At 46.9% G+C, this 16,845-nt stretch overlaps 1 protein-coding gene across 3 annotated transcripts in view; it reads right to left on the reverse strand.

The window, feature by feature from the left end:
• The window catches only part of OTOF (otoferlin), a 183,374-nt gene that overhangs the window by 25,009 nt on the left and 141,520 nt on the right, over positions 1 to 16,845 (reverse strand). For 2 of the 3 annotated variants that reach the window (XM_054976825.1, XM_054976834.1), the window contains 9 exons: positions 16,571 to 16,760; positions 15,099 to 15,223; positions 14,408 to 14,542; positions 13,510 to 13,671; positions 11,385 to 11,504; positions 9,835 to 9,996; positions 6,104 to 6,266; positions 3,844 to 3,914; positions 1,991 to 2,020 (listed from right to left, as the gene is read on the reverse strand). In XM_054976825.1, the coding sequence (XP_054832800.1) occupies positions 1,991 to 2,020; positions 3,844 to 3,914; positions 6,104 to 6,266; positions 9,835 to 9,996; positions 11,385 to 11,504; positions 13,510 to 13,671; positions 14,408 to 14,542; positions 15,099 to 15,223; positions 16,571 to 16,760 (1,158 nt within the window). Of the gene's footprint in view, positions 1 to 1,990; positions 2,021 to 3,843; positions 3,975 to 6,103; positions 6,267 to 9,834; positions 9,997 to 11,384; positions 11,505 to 13,509; positions 13,672 to 14,407; positions 14,543 to 15,098; positions 15,224 to 16,570; positions 16,761 to 16,845 lie in introns of all 3 variants that reach the window. The other variant, XM_054976817.1, reaches the window with a different exon arrangement.

Genomic DNA, 16,845 nt, shown 5'->3' on the forward strand with positions numbered 1-16,845 from the left:
AAGCCTTGAAGCAGCAGAACAAACCTCTTCCTACTGATCACCTGCTATAATTCAGGCACCTCCACACAAGGAAAGTCACTCTGCTGTGACTGAGTTCTGATTGAGAGCCAGTTTGGTGTAGTGGTTAAGAGAGGCAGGACTCTAATCTGAAGAACCAGGTTTGATTTCCCACTCCTCCGCTTGAAGCCAACCTTGGGTCAGTCACAGCTTCTCAAAAACAAAGATATACTGTAGAGGATATCCATGCAAAAGCAATGGCTACACAGGAGTACAGTAGAAGCATATACAGATTTGAGAGAGAAAAGACAGAACTGGGACAATTATCAGAATCACGTGGCGAATCTCCGTTGTCACCAGACTGCTAGCGTTTGTGTGTGGAACTGCATGAATGCTGTTACATCAGAACTGAAGAACCTTAATCCCCCCCTTCCAATTTCTATCTTGCATGATTTTCCAATGAACAGGATTTATGGGTTTGCTAAGGAAAAACATGTGAGTATCACTACAAATCTAAGAGCAGTTGTCCAGGATTAGACCAGTGCTGTATCTAGCCAAGCATTCTGTTTAGCCAGTTTGGGGTAGTCGATAAGAGCAGCAGGACTCTAATCTGGAGATTGTGACTGATCCAAAGTCACCCATCTGGCTTCAAGGGGAGGAGTGGGGACTCAAACAGTGAAAACAGAGCGGGATTCACTTGAAGATATAATCACATAAAGGGATCTCCCATGAAAGCAGCATGCATGTGCACCAAGCAAGAACAGCATGCACGTGAATTGAGGACCACACATAAAATCATGCACTTGAGCATCCCAGGTAATTTGCAACATGTAGAGAGACTGTAAACAGCGGCCATCACTACATCATGTACCAACGCACTCCACACTGAAGAAGTACTTTCTTTTATACATCCTGCATTTGCTGCCCATCAACAACATTGTGTGCTCATGGGATCTGGTATTATGGGAGGGGGAGCTTCTCTGTAGCCGCTTCTCTCCACCCAATGCATAATTTTATATACTGGTAACTTGTCCCTCCCTTAGTCATCTTTTCTGTCAACTAAAAAGCCCTAGACCCCCAGAGTCTTTCCTCCTATGGAAGGTGCTCCAACCCCTTCAGAATGAACCACAGTCATTCTCTGTAGAATTCACGAAGAATCCAAGACAACACTCAGGACTACACTGTCTGTTCTGGCACTGATCCAGATCTGGCTTGTCAAAATCAACTATGAATAGCAGGGTGCAAATTTAACTTTTAAAGGAATAAGATTCAGAAAACAGCAGAGGATCATTTCACTCTCCCAGGGCACTCTGAAGCAGACCCCAAAGCTGCCACATTCAAGCCAATAGGTTTTAGAAGGAGAATCCAGCAGTCTTCTATGCACAACCTGCTCTGCTCACTGGCTGACTGCACAGAGAAGAAGAGTAGGCACGAGTGCACTGGCACTGCTGGCTCACGAGCGCAATGCCCACTCATGGAGGCAATGTCTACATGTATGCTTCCTTTCCATGATGAACAAAATTTGGAAAGCAGCACCCCCAGTCACAGGGAGGGAGCGTATGCGTGGACACTGTCTCAGTGTGTAGCTGCAGTGCTCCTTAGATGAAGATCACGAGAAGGTAGGGGGCAGGTCCAGCATGATTGAGCCTGCTCTTCTTCTCTGCACATGCAATGAACGCATGGAGGACTTGTAGTCAGAAGGCTGGAGTGAAGCCAACAAACTGGAAAAATAAGACTCTGCAGGCTCAGTAGATCCTGGGAATTTCTAACTCCTTACAGAAAGTAATAGTCTCTTTTTAGATGTACCCATACTTTGAGTGATTCCAAGACATGGATGCCTATAGGCTCATTACCAACTAGATGTGTCCTCCAAGGTATCTGGTTCCAGCTCATCCACCAATTTAGAAACACTGGAGGCCTTTAAAGGACTGTGAGCAGGAAGAACCATTAAACCTGTTATCACAGAGCCGAGCCAAGCCAAGCCAACACTTACCGGATCCACTTTAACGACTGCATCAGAGTTCTGCCAGTGGGGAGAGGAACAGGGAAGAACAAGCAATGGTTACAGATATGCAAGCAGACTGCTATTTGCACTGTAAACACCAATATATATATACATGCACATCACCTGAGCAAGGGGGAAAGGCACATACTCATTCCTTGGATAGCTAGTAAACGAGAAGGGAATGGGAGACCCAAGTCAACTCTGGAGGGCTGCCTCAGGCAGGGACTTGGGGAGGGAGGAATATGGTTTATGATCCTGTTCAGCCATAATGTTTGGATAATGGCTTTGGAGAAGCACAAAATTCCATGCCTATGCTTCATGCATGTTATGCAGCAGAACAGGATAAATGGGTGTTCAGTACCGTCTTTACAGCAAGGGTCTGCACCTTTTATAATTAAAGAGCTAACTTCTGTCAAAATTCACAGCAAAAGATCAACCAAGAGCTAGTATATGAAAGCCCATTTGTATAACTGACAATATACAGTTAAACATTATTAACATGCCAGTTATTAGTAATCTAATGTTTCTAATGTTGGTTGCTGTGAGGCCTTTGTTAGGAAGTAGCACACATGAGATCTCACAGTAAGTAATAAATATATGAAGTGGCACTCTGAGTGGTTTTTTTTACTGCGTTGGCATAAATCTATGCATTGTTTGCACTGGCAATCAGAGGGAGAGGGAAACTGATGGGGCGGGGGGCGATCATCATCCCTGTGTGTTGACATCACTTCTGGTACCACCCAGAAGTGATGCTGTCATGCCAGGGCTGATTCTTTAGCACTCAGCCAAAACCAGCGTTTGGGGCCTCCAACGGAGTACGAAATAATCAGCCCCAGTCAGTGCAACGCTGTTTCCAGATTGTGACAGCAGTGATGTCAATGTGCCAGGATGATGCCCTCTCCTCTGTCTGGTCTGCTGAGGATCAGTGGGCAGAGACAGGAATCTCTGGGAGACTGCCCGCCATAAATGGGCACCCGTGAACCATATTACTGATAAACATTCGCCTCTGTCATTTCAATTTCTATAAAGCATCTCTCACCCATGTACTAGCCAGGTCTAACTCTGCTTAGCTTCCGAGATCAGACAAGACCAAGTGTGTTCATCTTTGGCTGGAGGCTCTGTAAAGCATGTCTATGAAGCCCATAAAAATCTTTGCCTGCCATCTTCTTCACATACGAGTTCTTCTGAGCCTACACCTCCAATATGCCTTAAGAGCACTCTGTCGTTTGAGCGAATTCCCCTTGGCTCAAATGGTAGAAGGGCCACTAAGCATGCATGTATGAGGAAGTAGGTTTCATGCTCACTTTTGCATTCTTGCCCTTTGCTGTTGCAGTTCATGATCAGATCTTAATGGGTCAATTGCCTTAGGTATCAAAGTCACCTGGCTGCGATATCAGAGTGGTTAAAGTGTGTTAAGTTCTAAGTACAAAACACAGGTGAGCAGGACAATGAGGCATCATTTGAAGGATGTGCTTTTCTTTTTAAAAGAGACACACTGGGCTGTACAGTTGTAGGGTGCAGACCCCAGCTTTACAGCATAAGCAAGCAAGGTAGGTACCTGCCCCAATGCACTTACACTGACAGTGGAGAAGGAAACAAAAGGAGAAATGAATGGAAGAGGCCAATGTAAAAGGGGGCAGATATGAGCAAATGCAGATACATGGGCTTGGGCTTTGTTGCAAGGAAGACAACTGGAGCAGAGGGGCTAAGCATGGGTTTCGAGGAAATGTTTGAAATTTGGGTTGCCAGTGAAGGTAACACAGGCCCTCCTTGTTCATGGGCAGGGGGGCTCAACATTAAACACATCGCAGGGTATGCCTCCTCAGCTGAGCTTCACTCACCGCATCTAGCTTCACCATAGTCTCCATTTTCTTGATGGGAACCTCAGGCTCAATGTTGACAACAATTTCACCTGCAGGATGAGAGTAGGGGCCTCCATTTGCCAGGACCGCATAGGCATTCATAAGCTTAGCTAGACAGAGGACAGAGGGAGAAAGGGAGAGAGAAACAGGCACAATGTCCAGGCCAGAAAGAAAGAAAAAGCAGGCACAGGATCACTGGAGGGCAGGCATGGTCAGAAGGTGAGACAAGCACTGACTGAGAGCCAAGCCACACGTGACGAATGACGTTTGAACGGCAAGTGAACAGACTCACGTGTATTCCTCCCTGTTCACTTGCCCTCCACTTGCGCTCCACTTGATCACGTAGTGGATCAAGTGGAGTGCAAGCGAACAGGGAGGAATACACGTGAGTCTGTTCACTTGCCGTTCAAGCGTCATTCGTCACGTGTGGCTTGGCCCTGACTGAGGGGAAAAGGAAGACTGATCAAAGGAGTGAAGGAGAAAATACAGAAGAATTTCAGACTTCAAAAAAAGTGGGTGAAGAGGGAGCACAACAAAGTACTGAAGATGTGAGAACCTTTGCATTATAGAGAGGCTTAATATTACACAGAGGAGCAGTTCTCAGACGTGAGCAACCTGAAGGTCCCCACTTTGATTTCAGATTTATCACAGACTCCCACCCCCACAAGGCTATTGTTTTTTAATTATATTTGGAGCAAAAAAAAATTCATGTTCACGAACAGTTCTATTTTTAAATTTTTAAACAAGAGTACCACTAACATTATTATTTATCATTAAACAGAGACATATAAACTTGCCTGGATAAGGAATCAGCCCTTTTCAAAGCGCTCAAAATAAACTGTGTGTGGTCTAGGGGGTCTCTGTCTTTTTGTAAGATTGAGAATCTTGGGAGAGAAGGGTTGCCAGGCCCCTGCTGGGGGCGGGGGATCCCATGCCCCCACCTTTTGCCCCCGCCCATGTTCACCTGGCCTACGGGGGTGGGGAGGGAGAAATAGGGAGGTAGGCCCGCAGCCACCAGAGCACGCAGCATAATGGCACACACACATGCACTCCAGAGGCCTTGATGACACACTTCCGGTTGAAAACTGCAAGTTATAGGGTCTCAATGGGGCCAAATTGGCCCCCAAATATACGGTACCTTTCAGGCCAATTCTGGCTTGACTGAAACCCCTTTGCTTCCAGTTTTCAACCAGAAGTGTGTCATTGGGGCCTCTGGGGCATGCACACATGCGCACTATGTGCATATACGAGAAACATGGATCGGGGTACCCTGTGCCTGCCTTGTCCTTTGTTTTAAAGGTTGAGGGCTGGCAACCCCATGAGAGAGGCCAGGGGCCATGGCACTGACAATGACATTTCTGATCAACGCTGACGTGTCCACCATCTTTAGCAGTACGGTTGCCAAACTCCCCACTCAGGGGTAGCAATGCTAATTGGCAGCACCCTGAAAATTAAGGGTTCCCCCTTTGATGCCCATCCTGGGCCACCATCTTGGGAATTTCTGTCTGCCCAGCTGCTGCTGCTGTCTATTGCAGTGAGCAGCCCCCCAAAGGTGAGTGACTTGTGCTTTCTCACTGGGGCACCCTCATGGATTCTGAGAGGTCCTTGGACCCTATTTTGAGAAATGCTAATACAGAGCACTTCCTAAGTGCCACTCCACATATTATATCAGCCTTGCTTACAGCAGCCATAGTAAAGTAGGCCGGTGGTATTACTCCCACAGTTCAGACTGGGGAATGGGCAGTGAGTTGATGCCTTTGGTGGAGGCCCAGGGAATCCTCTTTTCATAGCACAGTGCCTCAGCTACCATCGCAACTCTGGAGGCAGGCTTGTCAGGTCTCCAGCTCTGGTGACAGGCCTCTTGCTTCTGGCCTCGCAGTTCCCACTGCTGCTCAGTGGAGCAGCGGGAGCAAAATGGAGGAGATAGAAATCAGCATTGCGCCTGTGCTGTGATGTCACTTCTGGCACGAACCCACAAGTGATGTCACTGCATCGGTGCAACACTCAATGATTACACTTCCGGGTTCATTCCAGAAGTGACACTGCTGCTCCAGCACAATGCTCTTTTCTTGCTATCTCCTGGGGCTTCAATAAATACTGAATCTTTTGCCAGCTGCCCCCTTTTCTTCACCTGCCTGCCCAAATACTCACCATTTTGGATGCACTAGTTAGTGTCAACCTCATCACACACTCCACCCCCCAGCCTTCTGTGTTCCTCCAGCTCTCCCTAGTTGGATACCTGCTGTGCTCCAGTGCTGAGTCTTCTTATCTGGAGGCCGATAGATGAACTTGCGCAAGGAATTGACAGCATGGCTGCCCACCAGCGTATATCGCCCGAAGGCCCGGCAATCAACCACACGGATATTCAGGGGAGGATGGAGAAGCTCATTTTCGGGTAGATCCTGCAAAAGACCAACAACCAAATCTGGATAATATTTGGACAGGTTTGGAGTGGAAGACCACAGCCCTGAAAAACTTTCTGTTTCAAGATCCATGGACTAACAGAATCCTAGGAGAGCTATGATGATTCTCTGACTTAATATGAATGTACACAGATCAGGAGGCAGGAACGGATGAGCTGGTGCTAGGCTTTCATGGCCCTTTCTTTTATGCTCAACTGCCACTTTGGGGGTCAGCAAGGAACTTTGCTCCAGGCCAGAATGGCCAGGGATCCTGGAGTTTTTTGCTTTCCTCTGGGCGTAGAGCAGAAGTCTCTGGGGAACATGAGGGGAGGAGATAGCTGTGAATTTCCTACATTGTGCAGGGAGCTGGACTAGATGACCCTTGGAGTCCTTCCAACTCTATCTTTCTATGTTTCTAAAGGAGAAAGCGATAGGTGTTGAAGAGGCTACAACAAGTCAGCAGTTTTATGAAATACGAAGAGGATGTATTTATAGTTTCTGGGGGCGGGGGGGGTGGGTAGCCATGTTGGCCTGGAGTAGAAGAGCAAGATTTGGGTCCAGTAGCACCTTAGAGACCGACTAGATTTCGAGGGTGTCCATTTGAGCTCTGAAGGGAGCTGTAACACATTCTTTCTGCTGCTCAGAGTCCAGTGAATGCTTTTTGTGTATTTCCCTGCTTTATGTTGCGCTTTCTCTCTGCTTGTCATTTAGCTGTTGTGAACACAGTTAGTCGTCGCTTTTTGCAAATCCTGTTCTTGCAGCAAACTTTACTGAAAGCAAGTCTGCCTGGTTGAGGCTGGATTATTTTCTCAGCTAAGCTTACACCAGGCACACTCAGAGGGCCAGTGGAGGCTACAGTGACTGATCACAACAAAATAATGAATGGCGAGAGAGAGATTGATGCGGTGACATTCATGATTCTGACTGCAGCCGAAAGGAATTTTAAGCAAAACATGAAATTTGGTTAACATTTCATGGATCGCGACTGTGATCTGACTTTTCAAATTCTCACCCATTTTGAAACTTCAGTCTTAAAATCTGATTCAGCAATACCCAGACCCATCTAGGATGCTGTCAACCTTCTCATTCAATACTTTAACTCATTGTTTTAATGCAGTTCTTAAACAGGCTATGCTGAAATCGAGAACAGCTGTTCATAAGCTTGCCAGGCCTACACTCACACTCCCTGGGAGCTGTTCAGGGGTAGAGCCTGGGAGGGGACAGCATCATTGATGCTTTGATATTTCTGGTGAGTGAAGACCCAGAAGTGATGTCACTGCTCCCCCACAATTCTCTCAGAAAACTGGGCCAGTTCCTAAAGCATTGGTGGGGCAAGGGCTGTGACACCACATGAACATACGTGAAGCTGCCCTATGCTGAACCAGACCATTTGTCCATCAAAGTCAGCATTGCCCATTCAGACCGGCAGCAGTTCTCCAGGGTCTCAGGCGGAGGTCTTTCATATCACTTACTGCTTGGTTTGAACCCGGGACATTATGTGTACAAAGCAGATGCTCTGCTACTGAGCCACAGCCCCTCCTTGAGGACTTCACCCAGAAGTGACATCAAAGCATCAACAATGTTGCTCTCCCCCATTTGTCTCCCACTATTCACTAAAGCAAAGATGGGCAACAGAGGGAGAGGGCTGGTTTTCCTCTGCCTGCAGCAGGCACTTGTTCATTACTTCCTAGCTCTGGGATAAACAAGCACTGGAAATCTGCTAGGGCTGCCAGGTTCCTGCTGGTAGTGGGAGATCCCCTGCTACCAGTGGGCTCTTCTTGCTACCACTCAACTAGCTAATGAGAGAAAAAATGGTGGAAACTGGGGACAAGGGTGATGAGCAGCGTCCCAAGGCTCTGATGCCAGTGATGTCAGCGTGTCATCGGAACATAACTGTATCACCAGCAAGTCCTCCCTGCAGCAGGGTAAGTCTCCTGCTGGGTGATGTAAGGGGGGGACCTGGCAACTATAAAGCCTGCACTAAACCAGATCTAATACTGAACCCACACAGTATGTTCTGTACTCAACAAGTGATGAACAGTAAGCACATTTGCATTTGCTACTTAGCACACTCTTCCAAGTTTGGGGAGGTTTGGAAAGTTACGGACAACAGTGAAAGCATTGCTCTGTTTTTATTACTTGCATTACAACTGCCTTGCTCTTTCATTCAATACGTTGGAGCAGTTTACATGTGGCTCTTAACACTTCCCACCCAGGCATTGATTGGGCCCATATTAGCTTGGCTTGAACAATAATGTAGCATCAAGTTCCATAGACCCAAGTGGCATACTGTGGGAATAATAGTTGGACACTGTTGTGTCAGCCTTTCCCTACCCCTGCAAGGACATCCAATTGGGACCAAAAGTCACAGTAATCTTCACCAAGGCCAGAAGGCACGAATGGAGCAACTCTTTATGGTAAATCACAACCTGGGTAGGCCGGCAGCCTTTGGGCATCAGGCAGCAAGAAGAGTTCTGGGGGTATCACTCAATCAGTGAGCAAAAATGAAATGAAGATTTTCAAGTTGAAACAGCAGGACTACAAAATTCTGTAGCAACTCCGTTTAGAACCCGGAGCATATCTCATTTCATTCCGCACTGGGTTTTACGCTTTGCCTAGATCGGGACACTTGGGGGTGTCTCAAACCCATGCAGAATTAACCGATCACTCTTCGGATTGGGTTTTGCCTTCTCCTTGTAACACTCCTTGCCCCCAGTCATGTATATTCATTGGCCTGATGGATTTACACGCCAGTGCATTTTATGAAGTGAGCTCTGACTCGTGAAAGCATGTGCTGGAACAAATTTCGTCAGTCTTTAGGGGGCTAGTGAACTCCTACTGAATTTTCCTGCAAGAAATTAACATGGCCACAGTTCCGAAAGCAAAGTGATTGTTTAAAGTGTCGTAATGCTGGCAAATTTTTCTAACTAACTAATGTGTGTGTGGGGGGGTGTATACACACACACACACATAGAGAGAGAGAGAGCTCAGTTTATTGCTTCACTAATCACCCTTCTAATACGGAGCAGCTGCAAAAAGCCTCTTTATCTCTTATCTGTCGTCTTCTTTTATGGGGAGGCAGACTTGTATTTTGGTTAAGTAGTTTATTCAGTCTCGTAGCCTGTCACAGTCTGTCAGATTGCTGCATTTCTTCACTGTAATCACTACAATTTTGCATCTTCTGTAATCATATCCTTTTGATCTTTTATCAGGTTTTATTCAGTCCTGAGTTTCATTTTATTCTTACGCTTGTGCACCAGGTGATACTAAAGCGTAGTTAAAGAAAATAACAGTGACGTGGTGCATCAGGGCGGGGGGTGGGGGGAGATGAGCTGAGGAAGGACCAGGGGAAGGCTTGTGGTTAAGTCCTGCAGTATTTTCAGCTACTTTATCACTGTGATGGAGGTGGTGAGGGGGGAGAGTGGGTTGGTGATGCTCATGTATTTCCCTTAATATTAGGCCTAGATGGAAACTGGGAGACAGCGCCCGATAGGACCAGGAAGCCTTTACCATTGGGAAGGACACCTGCATGTTTGTCACCTATCCCTCCCGCAAGGACCATACTTACCACTTCAAACCACTTGACCAAGGTGCTGAAATTGGGGTTTTTCTTGTAGTTCTGTATAAGGGATGACTGGACTCCCTTTCCAGCACATTCAATGTCCACTCGAGGCCGATCCACTTGGGCCAAATTCACACGCTTCAGGTCTCTCAGCCCCCAGAACAATATCTATGGAGAAGAAGGACAAAATACCAAGATGGAGCCAATGCCTCAGCATCATCTTCTTGCGACTTCCTGGATTGGCCAGTCAGAATCATCCAGACATTGGAAGAAACCAAGGGGGCTCTGCTCTCCTAAGCTGAGGTGTAAAGGGCAAGAAATTCCCAGTTTCAGGCAGCATCTAACTGTTTTTTTTATCCTCCATGATGTGTGGAAGAGAACCACGTGGTGTACTGATAAATAGGAAACAACTGTACAGGTGGGATATAGCATATGTACATGGATGCTACTGCATTTACTGTGAAGCACTCCTCAATTCTAAGCCAGAACATTTCCAGGGGCATCACTAAAGGGTTTACTTCCCTTTGGATGGGAAACAAGGGAAGACTTCTAGTGTCTTATTAATGTTCGCTTCATTTACAAAAACACTATCAGAACACAGAGGAGCCAAATGTATGCCTAAAATGCCCTTTCAAAGACATGTCTGTGAACTGGCACTTCAGAATATTTATGAATTCCATCCCAAGAGGGAATTCCCTTTGGGATATGCCATTCCAACCCAAGTTGCTCATGCTGAAGAACAGAACTGCATGGATATTTGTTACACCCTTGTCCCATCAGTGTCTTCTGATTTTGGAAATGGAGGCAGGGAAACATCTTATAAGCCTTTGGCTATAGGCTGTCATTATGGAAATATGATTTGTAACACAAGTTAAATACATATATCTCAGGGATTTATTTGGGGGCGGGGGGCGGGGAGCCTCAGATAGCAGAGATGAGCCTGAATCTCTCTCCGGGCTCCGGTTCTTCCTGTCAATTCCTCACTGGCTCTTTTACTAGTTTTTGTTTGTTTGTTTCACTTGCTCCAGGTGACTCAGGGAAGACATCAAGCCAGGCTGATGCTCCACAGGTTTAGCCTTGCCAGATAGACCCATGTTCCATTGAATCAGACCAGAATTCCCTCAGCCTCACTGAGAAACTGCCATGAGGTTAAATGACACTGCCAATGCTTCCTCTTGTGCCCGACTGGCTTCTCCTCTCACCGCCCCCATTCTAGGCACTCCTTGCTGCAGCTTTATACTCTGGCAGGAAAGAGGGTGGTCTCTGTCCAACTGACAGCAGTTCTATACCACTTCTGGCCAGACCCTGTTATTTCTGGTTGGGCCAAGAGTGGTGCAGCACTGATGCCTGTCCCCTGCAGGACTCCTTGCCCTCTCACTGTATGTGCTGAACTGCACACTTATAAGAGCATCTGCACAAAGTTCACAGTAATTTATAGAAGATTATTAGAAGACGGGAGGAAGACTTGGTGCAGTCAAACTACACAACAAGGATGGAATGGAACACGTCATATCCCCCAAGCCCTATTTGCACTTTCCGCAAAAGCTTCAGTTTACCTCCACTCTGTATTTGCTCAGTACAGGACGGATACCCAGAGGCACAGGCAGGATGGGGCCCCTATCCATGTCTGTTGGGCCATCAATGGGAGGCAGATCTGACTTCCCAGCTGGGCCAACCTGGAAGAGATAAGGAGGGCAATTGGAATTTGTTCCTTTAAGTATCATTCCCATCTATCATAGCACTTTTGACCAGTTTCTTCATCTCTGGCTCTCGTCTGATAGGGAAGCTTTCGATTCATGCATCGGATCGCCCATTGATGGGGGTCTAGAATGCCTGCTTTTTCAAAAAGAAGAATTCCAAATTATGAAACCAGCAAATTGGGTTTATATTCATTCCCATGCTATATTTCTGGTTGTGTGGTTTGGAAAAGTAGCTTCATACTGAGTACTTGGAAAGGCAGAATGGAACTCATAATGTACAGGGAAGGGGCAAGATGGCAGATGGAGGTAAGGATTCCTGTAAGCCTTACTCCAGTCCTTGCTGGTTTCTGATCCTTTAGCAAAACTGTCTACATGTTCGATATATTGTCGAACATATATTTGTGACACTGTGTCTGACACTGAGAGATCTCTGTCTTTTGGTGCTACACCTCTGAAGATGCCAGCCACAGCTGCTGGCGAAACGTCAGGAACTACAATGCCAAGACCACGGCAATACAGCCCGGAAAACCCACAACAACCATTGTCTACATGTTTTCTCATGCTATCAAATAATTTCTTTGCAAAGCTTTTGAAAGTTCCAAGTGGATGCGGTATTCTGTAAATCTCACTCCAGTTGCAGATGAGCATCTTTCTAGATCCCCTGAGAAGAGAAGCAGGCAAAGAGGGGCCTTGAACATGCTGGTAATTTCTCAGAGATGCCAACATTTGGGGAGGAAGAGGGTAAAAACAAAGACAAAAGTGATAAGGATGAAAAACTGGCGAATGCAGCAGTTCAAAAAGGGTTCTTGTGTGCCATGATGAGTAGCACTATCATGAGTAGTTTATAGATGAAAACGAAAACGAAAGAGAGTGGGAGAGGAACAAAACTGGGCAGAATCTTTTTCATGCAGAGATGGGGAAGAGACAAATGTGCATTAGAGAAAGGAAGAGGGAAAATCTGGATGATGCAATAGTGTGACCTGCCCTGAGCCCAGTGGCGCTCTGCCAAAGGTGGGCATATAAAGACATTAAATGAATACATAAAGATGAACCAATAAGATTATAATCAAGGTATTCTGTAGTGCACTCAAGGCTTCAGACTATGGGCATCGCAAGGGGCGTTCAAAGCCTTTGGTTGGGAGGCAGCTATGGCAGCCCCTTGATCTGTGGCATGCAAGGAGGTTGCCAGCAAGGCCAGTCCAATCTCTTCATCATTGTAGGGAAGCTAAGATAATGGGGGGGGGGAGAGATGGACAGGACAAACAGGCAGGTATACAACTTACTAAGCAAACCACCCCTGCAAAACCAAAGCTTGTTTTCAAAGGAGGAGGCTGAGGAAGTAGACTTGCCCATCAGGTGTGATCCTATGTCACTGAGGCCCACTTCAAGCCATTAGCAAAAGGGACTGAGCAGCCCTTTGGCTGCTAATCACCTTCTGATCCTCAAGTTGCTGAATTTTCTTCCCATTTTAACCTCTCAAGAATCCTGTGAGGCAGGTTAGGAGAAGAGGGAGTGGCTAGACACAAATCACAGGACAATCGTTGGTGGTAATTGTGTGCATGCTTGCGTGCGCACACGTGCGCTCATGTTTTGTGAAGGAATGTTAGCTCTGGTTAATCCATCAATGAATTTTTAGTGATTTCTATGCCCTCCCTCAACTGTTGTGCTCCCAGGGTGGCAAATAAAACCTAACCATCTAAAAATTTTAGAAGCGTCAGTAAAATAATTTATAAAAACAGACATGAAACAAGTAAGCTGCTATCAAAACAGTGAAACTGAGCTGAAAGAAAAATCCATTTGCTAAGGGAGAGAAGTGGTGGGTGAGGGAGACGCCTTACAAGCAGACCAAAGCAGCCAGACAGATAAGAAAGGGATTTCGCCTAGTGCCTTCTACCAAGAGATCAGATGCCTAGCAAGGTCAGCTTCCAAGGGCATGGAGTTCCATAATCCATTCTCTTGCTCCCAAGTGTGAAGCCATTACCTGGAGTAACTCAAAAGCAGCCAGCAGGTCACCGGCAGTGGAGTTCCCTCTGTAGATCTGGTAGTATTCCAGTTGGGGTGGGAAGCGGGGAGTACAATACTCCTCATCTGACATCTTCACCAGTGGCTTGGCGAATGTTCGGCCCATGAAGTCGGCCTTCCCCTGGAAGAGTATAGAGAACATGTGGGTCCACGACCTCATGGGATGCCGCTTCACCTGGGCATATGGATTTCCATTCTTGGAGACAGACTGGCTGGCCTAGATGTCAATTTGGCCCAACAAACTATGACAAGGGCTTGGGTTGCTGGCAGAGCAGAGCCTGACTTCCTCATTGTAGAAAACGGGAATTGAGGGGGAGGTTTCACAGCCACACTGGACAAAACCAACTGGGTTTCCAGATGTGTGTTTCACACTGATGGAAGAAACACAGCTGGGGGAGGGGGAAGCAGGGTGGAACTGGTGAGTTGATAAAGGATTAAGCATAAGGGCTGCCAGTCGCCCCTGGGGAAAATAGCTGCTTTGGAGAGGGAACTCTGTGGCATTAGAGCCTGCTGAGCTCCCTCCCCAAACCCCACCATCCCCAGGCTTTACCCTCAAATCTCCAGCAATTTCCCAACCCAGAGTTCACAACCCTATTAAGCACCCTTCTGTTATCTCTTTCCTCCAAATTGCTCCCTCTCGACAATATTTTGCAGAGGTTGAGCAAGGATTAATTCTTGGGTGAGCCACCAAACATCTAGACTGGCACCCAGTTAAAAATGAGGGGCTTGTGAAGACATTTCCTTATGGGGATGTTCCTATGAGGGGTCCTCTCAGCTTCGTGTGGGCCCTCGAGGCTCTAGTATACAATTTGCAGGGATGGGAGGCCGTTGCTTTCCCACCTGTCACCTTCTCTTACCACTGTATCTTGGTCGTAGATTTCAATGACAATAATGGGAGGGTCGTCTCGCATCTCATGGACTTCTCCATACAACTCTACATTGTCAAACACCAGCAGTTGGTCCCAGGTAGGGCAAAGGGTTTCATTGAGGACCTGGAAAGAGGATGGCAAACGATGAAGCGTGTGCATTCTTCCCTCCCTATCCTCAAAGGATTTCATGAGTCTTTTCTAGAAGCCTTTTAGCTTTTTTGACATTCTTCAGCTGTTTTGCCTGAAGTAGAAATTCCAAAATTCACATTAAATTCACACTTCTTTCTCAAAACCTTGAGCAGTTTTACAGCCATTTAAAAAGTTTTTTTGTTTTGTTTTTCTTTTCATGAGGCAAACAATGAGCACACATTATGTTTTCATTTTATTAGACTTCTTTTTAAAACGTACAGCTCAATAGAACATGACGAGAAGGTCAAAACTGATGACTGATCCAGTTTTGAATTTAACAGAATGGACACTCGTCATGAAATTGTGAAGCTGAGGGGAAGCCGTGCTCATGTGCATGTTTTAAATGACCCACTGTAAATTCTCTTATGTTATTACACCACTCTTAGTTCTTCATCCAAAAGGGCTTGTTTCCATATCCACGAGCAAGACATTTTGGCAAGGACTGTCAAAGACAAGCCCCAGTCTGGAGCCTTCAGGGCACCTCTCTTACCTCGGTGCACTGGCTCTGAGTGATGAAGAAAACCCTGGCAAAAGGGTCGGACAGACCACTGCTATCCGCGGCAAACAAACTTCTGGCCTGGTACATGTGGACTCGCAGCTGGAAAACCTGCTTCTCTGTGAGGGAAGGGGAGCAGAGGAAAGACAATCAGATGGTATGAGCAAAACATGGGTGGGGGGGATTATGAGTTTGGGGTGGGGGTTAGGCTTATTTGAACCAGACTTTGCTTTCAGCTCTGAGGCTCAGACCTGAAGATGCAAGCAGGAAAACTATGCCTCTGAGTATGTCCGTGGCAGCAGTCCCCAGCCTTAATGAATCTGTGGGCACTTCTGTAATCATGTCACGGTGCTGCCACAAAATAGTTGTGGGGGGCATGGCCAAGCACAAAATGGTTTCCAGGGGGACTATGCGCAATTAAAAATTGATTTGTTTGATCCTATGATGGAGGCTGTATCTGAATGAGCACTCCTTGTAGATAACAAAGGTGATGCCTTCGTGATAGGGGTGCTAGGTTTCCTGCTTCAGTGGGAGACATGCCTTTCCCACTGCTGCGCAGCAGAATGGCACGAGAAAAATGGAGGGGGGAGGGGGGCCAATCGCCATTGCAGGCAATGCAATAACGTCACTTCCAGAGTGAGCAGAAGTGATGTCATCGCATCACTGGCCTCTGATTGCACAGGAAGTGATGTCATCATGTTGCTGGTGATGTAACTACATCACCAGCAAGGGCCCCCACCCAACTGGTGAGTCCCCTGCCAGTTGCCAGCCTTATGCTAGCAACCCTACTTCTGAAGCACCTCCTGCCTTAAGATGCAAGGAAGACTCTGCTTTGGGGGACACATGCTTTGCAGATGAAGGGAACAGATGCCAGGGAATGTATCAGCAGGCACCATGGTGCCCACAGGCAGCATGGGAGGGGTCGCTTATGTATGGCCTGTACTTCCCTGCCCATTGAGTGATTTAAGGTGCTCCTCCATTCTTAATCCAAATGGGAGACATGGTTCCCAGCTCCTGTTCCTGGCATCTCCAAGTTGAAGAAATCTCAGATGTCTGGGAAAATCTTTCTCCACCTGACACCCCAAATAACCACTGCCAGTCACTGGGCTTTATGGACCAGTACTGGTTTGAGTTGTATAAGGCAGCAGCTTCATGTGTCAAATCAGGGAACAGAGCTCAGGGTTGCAGGTCTTATGATGTGGCTACCAACCAGGCTTGGGCCACAATGCCTTTGAAAGCTCCCTAACACTTCTATCCACTTTCCCTCAAGGAGCTGTTCTTCCCTCCTCCATTTTACCTTTACATCAACCCATGAAGTAGGTTAGGCTCAGAGACAGAGAATGACTGACTCAAGACGAGCCTCATCATGGCTGAGTGGGGATTTGAACCCAGCTCTCCCCAATCCTAGTCCAGCACCCTCGCCATTACACCACAATGACTCTCAGACAAGGAGGAGACGTTCTTACTGGTGTAGAGAAGGCTGATGGGAGGGAAGAATAGAACGCCTTGTCCTTTGGGCAATTTCCTCTCTTCAAAACCACAGGGCAGGCCATTGAGGAAGTCTTTCCGTTGCTTGTTGAGGCCCAGCCACAAGTAGATCTCCATTTTGGCCTGCACAGTCCAGCCAGCTGGCCCAAACCCCTTTTTGCCAGGTAACTGAGGGAAGAAAGGGCAAGAGAGAGAGAGAGAGAGAGAGAGAGAGAGAGAGAGAGAGAGAGAGAGAGGGAGCATTTAATCAGTG

Source organism: Eublepharis macularius, chromosome 1, assembly GCF_028583425.1.
Source record: "Eublepharis macularius isolate TG4126 chromosome 1, MPM_Emac_v1.0, whole genome shotgun sequence".
Classification (NCBI taxonomy): Eukaryota; Metazoa; Chordata; class Lepidosauria; order Squamata; family Eublepharidae; genus Eublepharis; species Eublepharis macularius.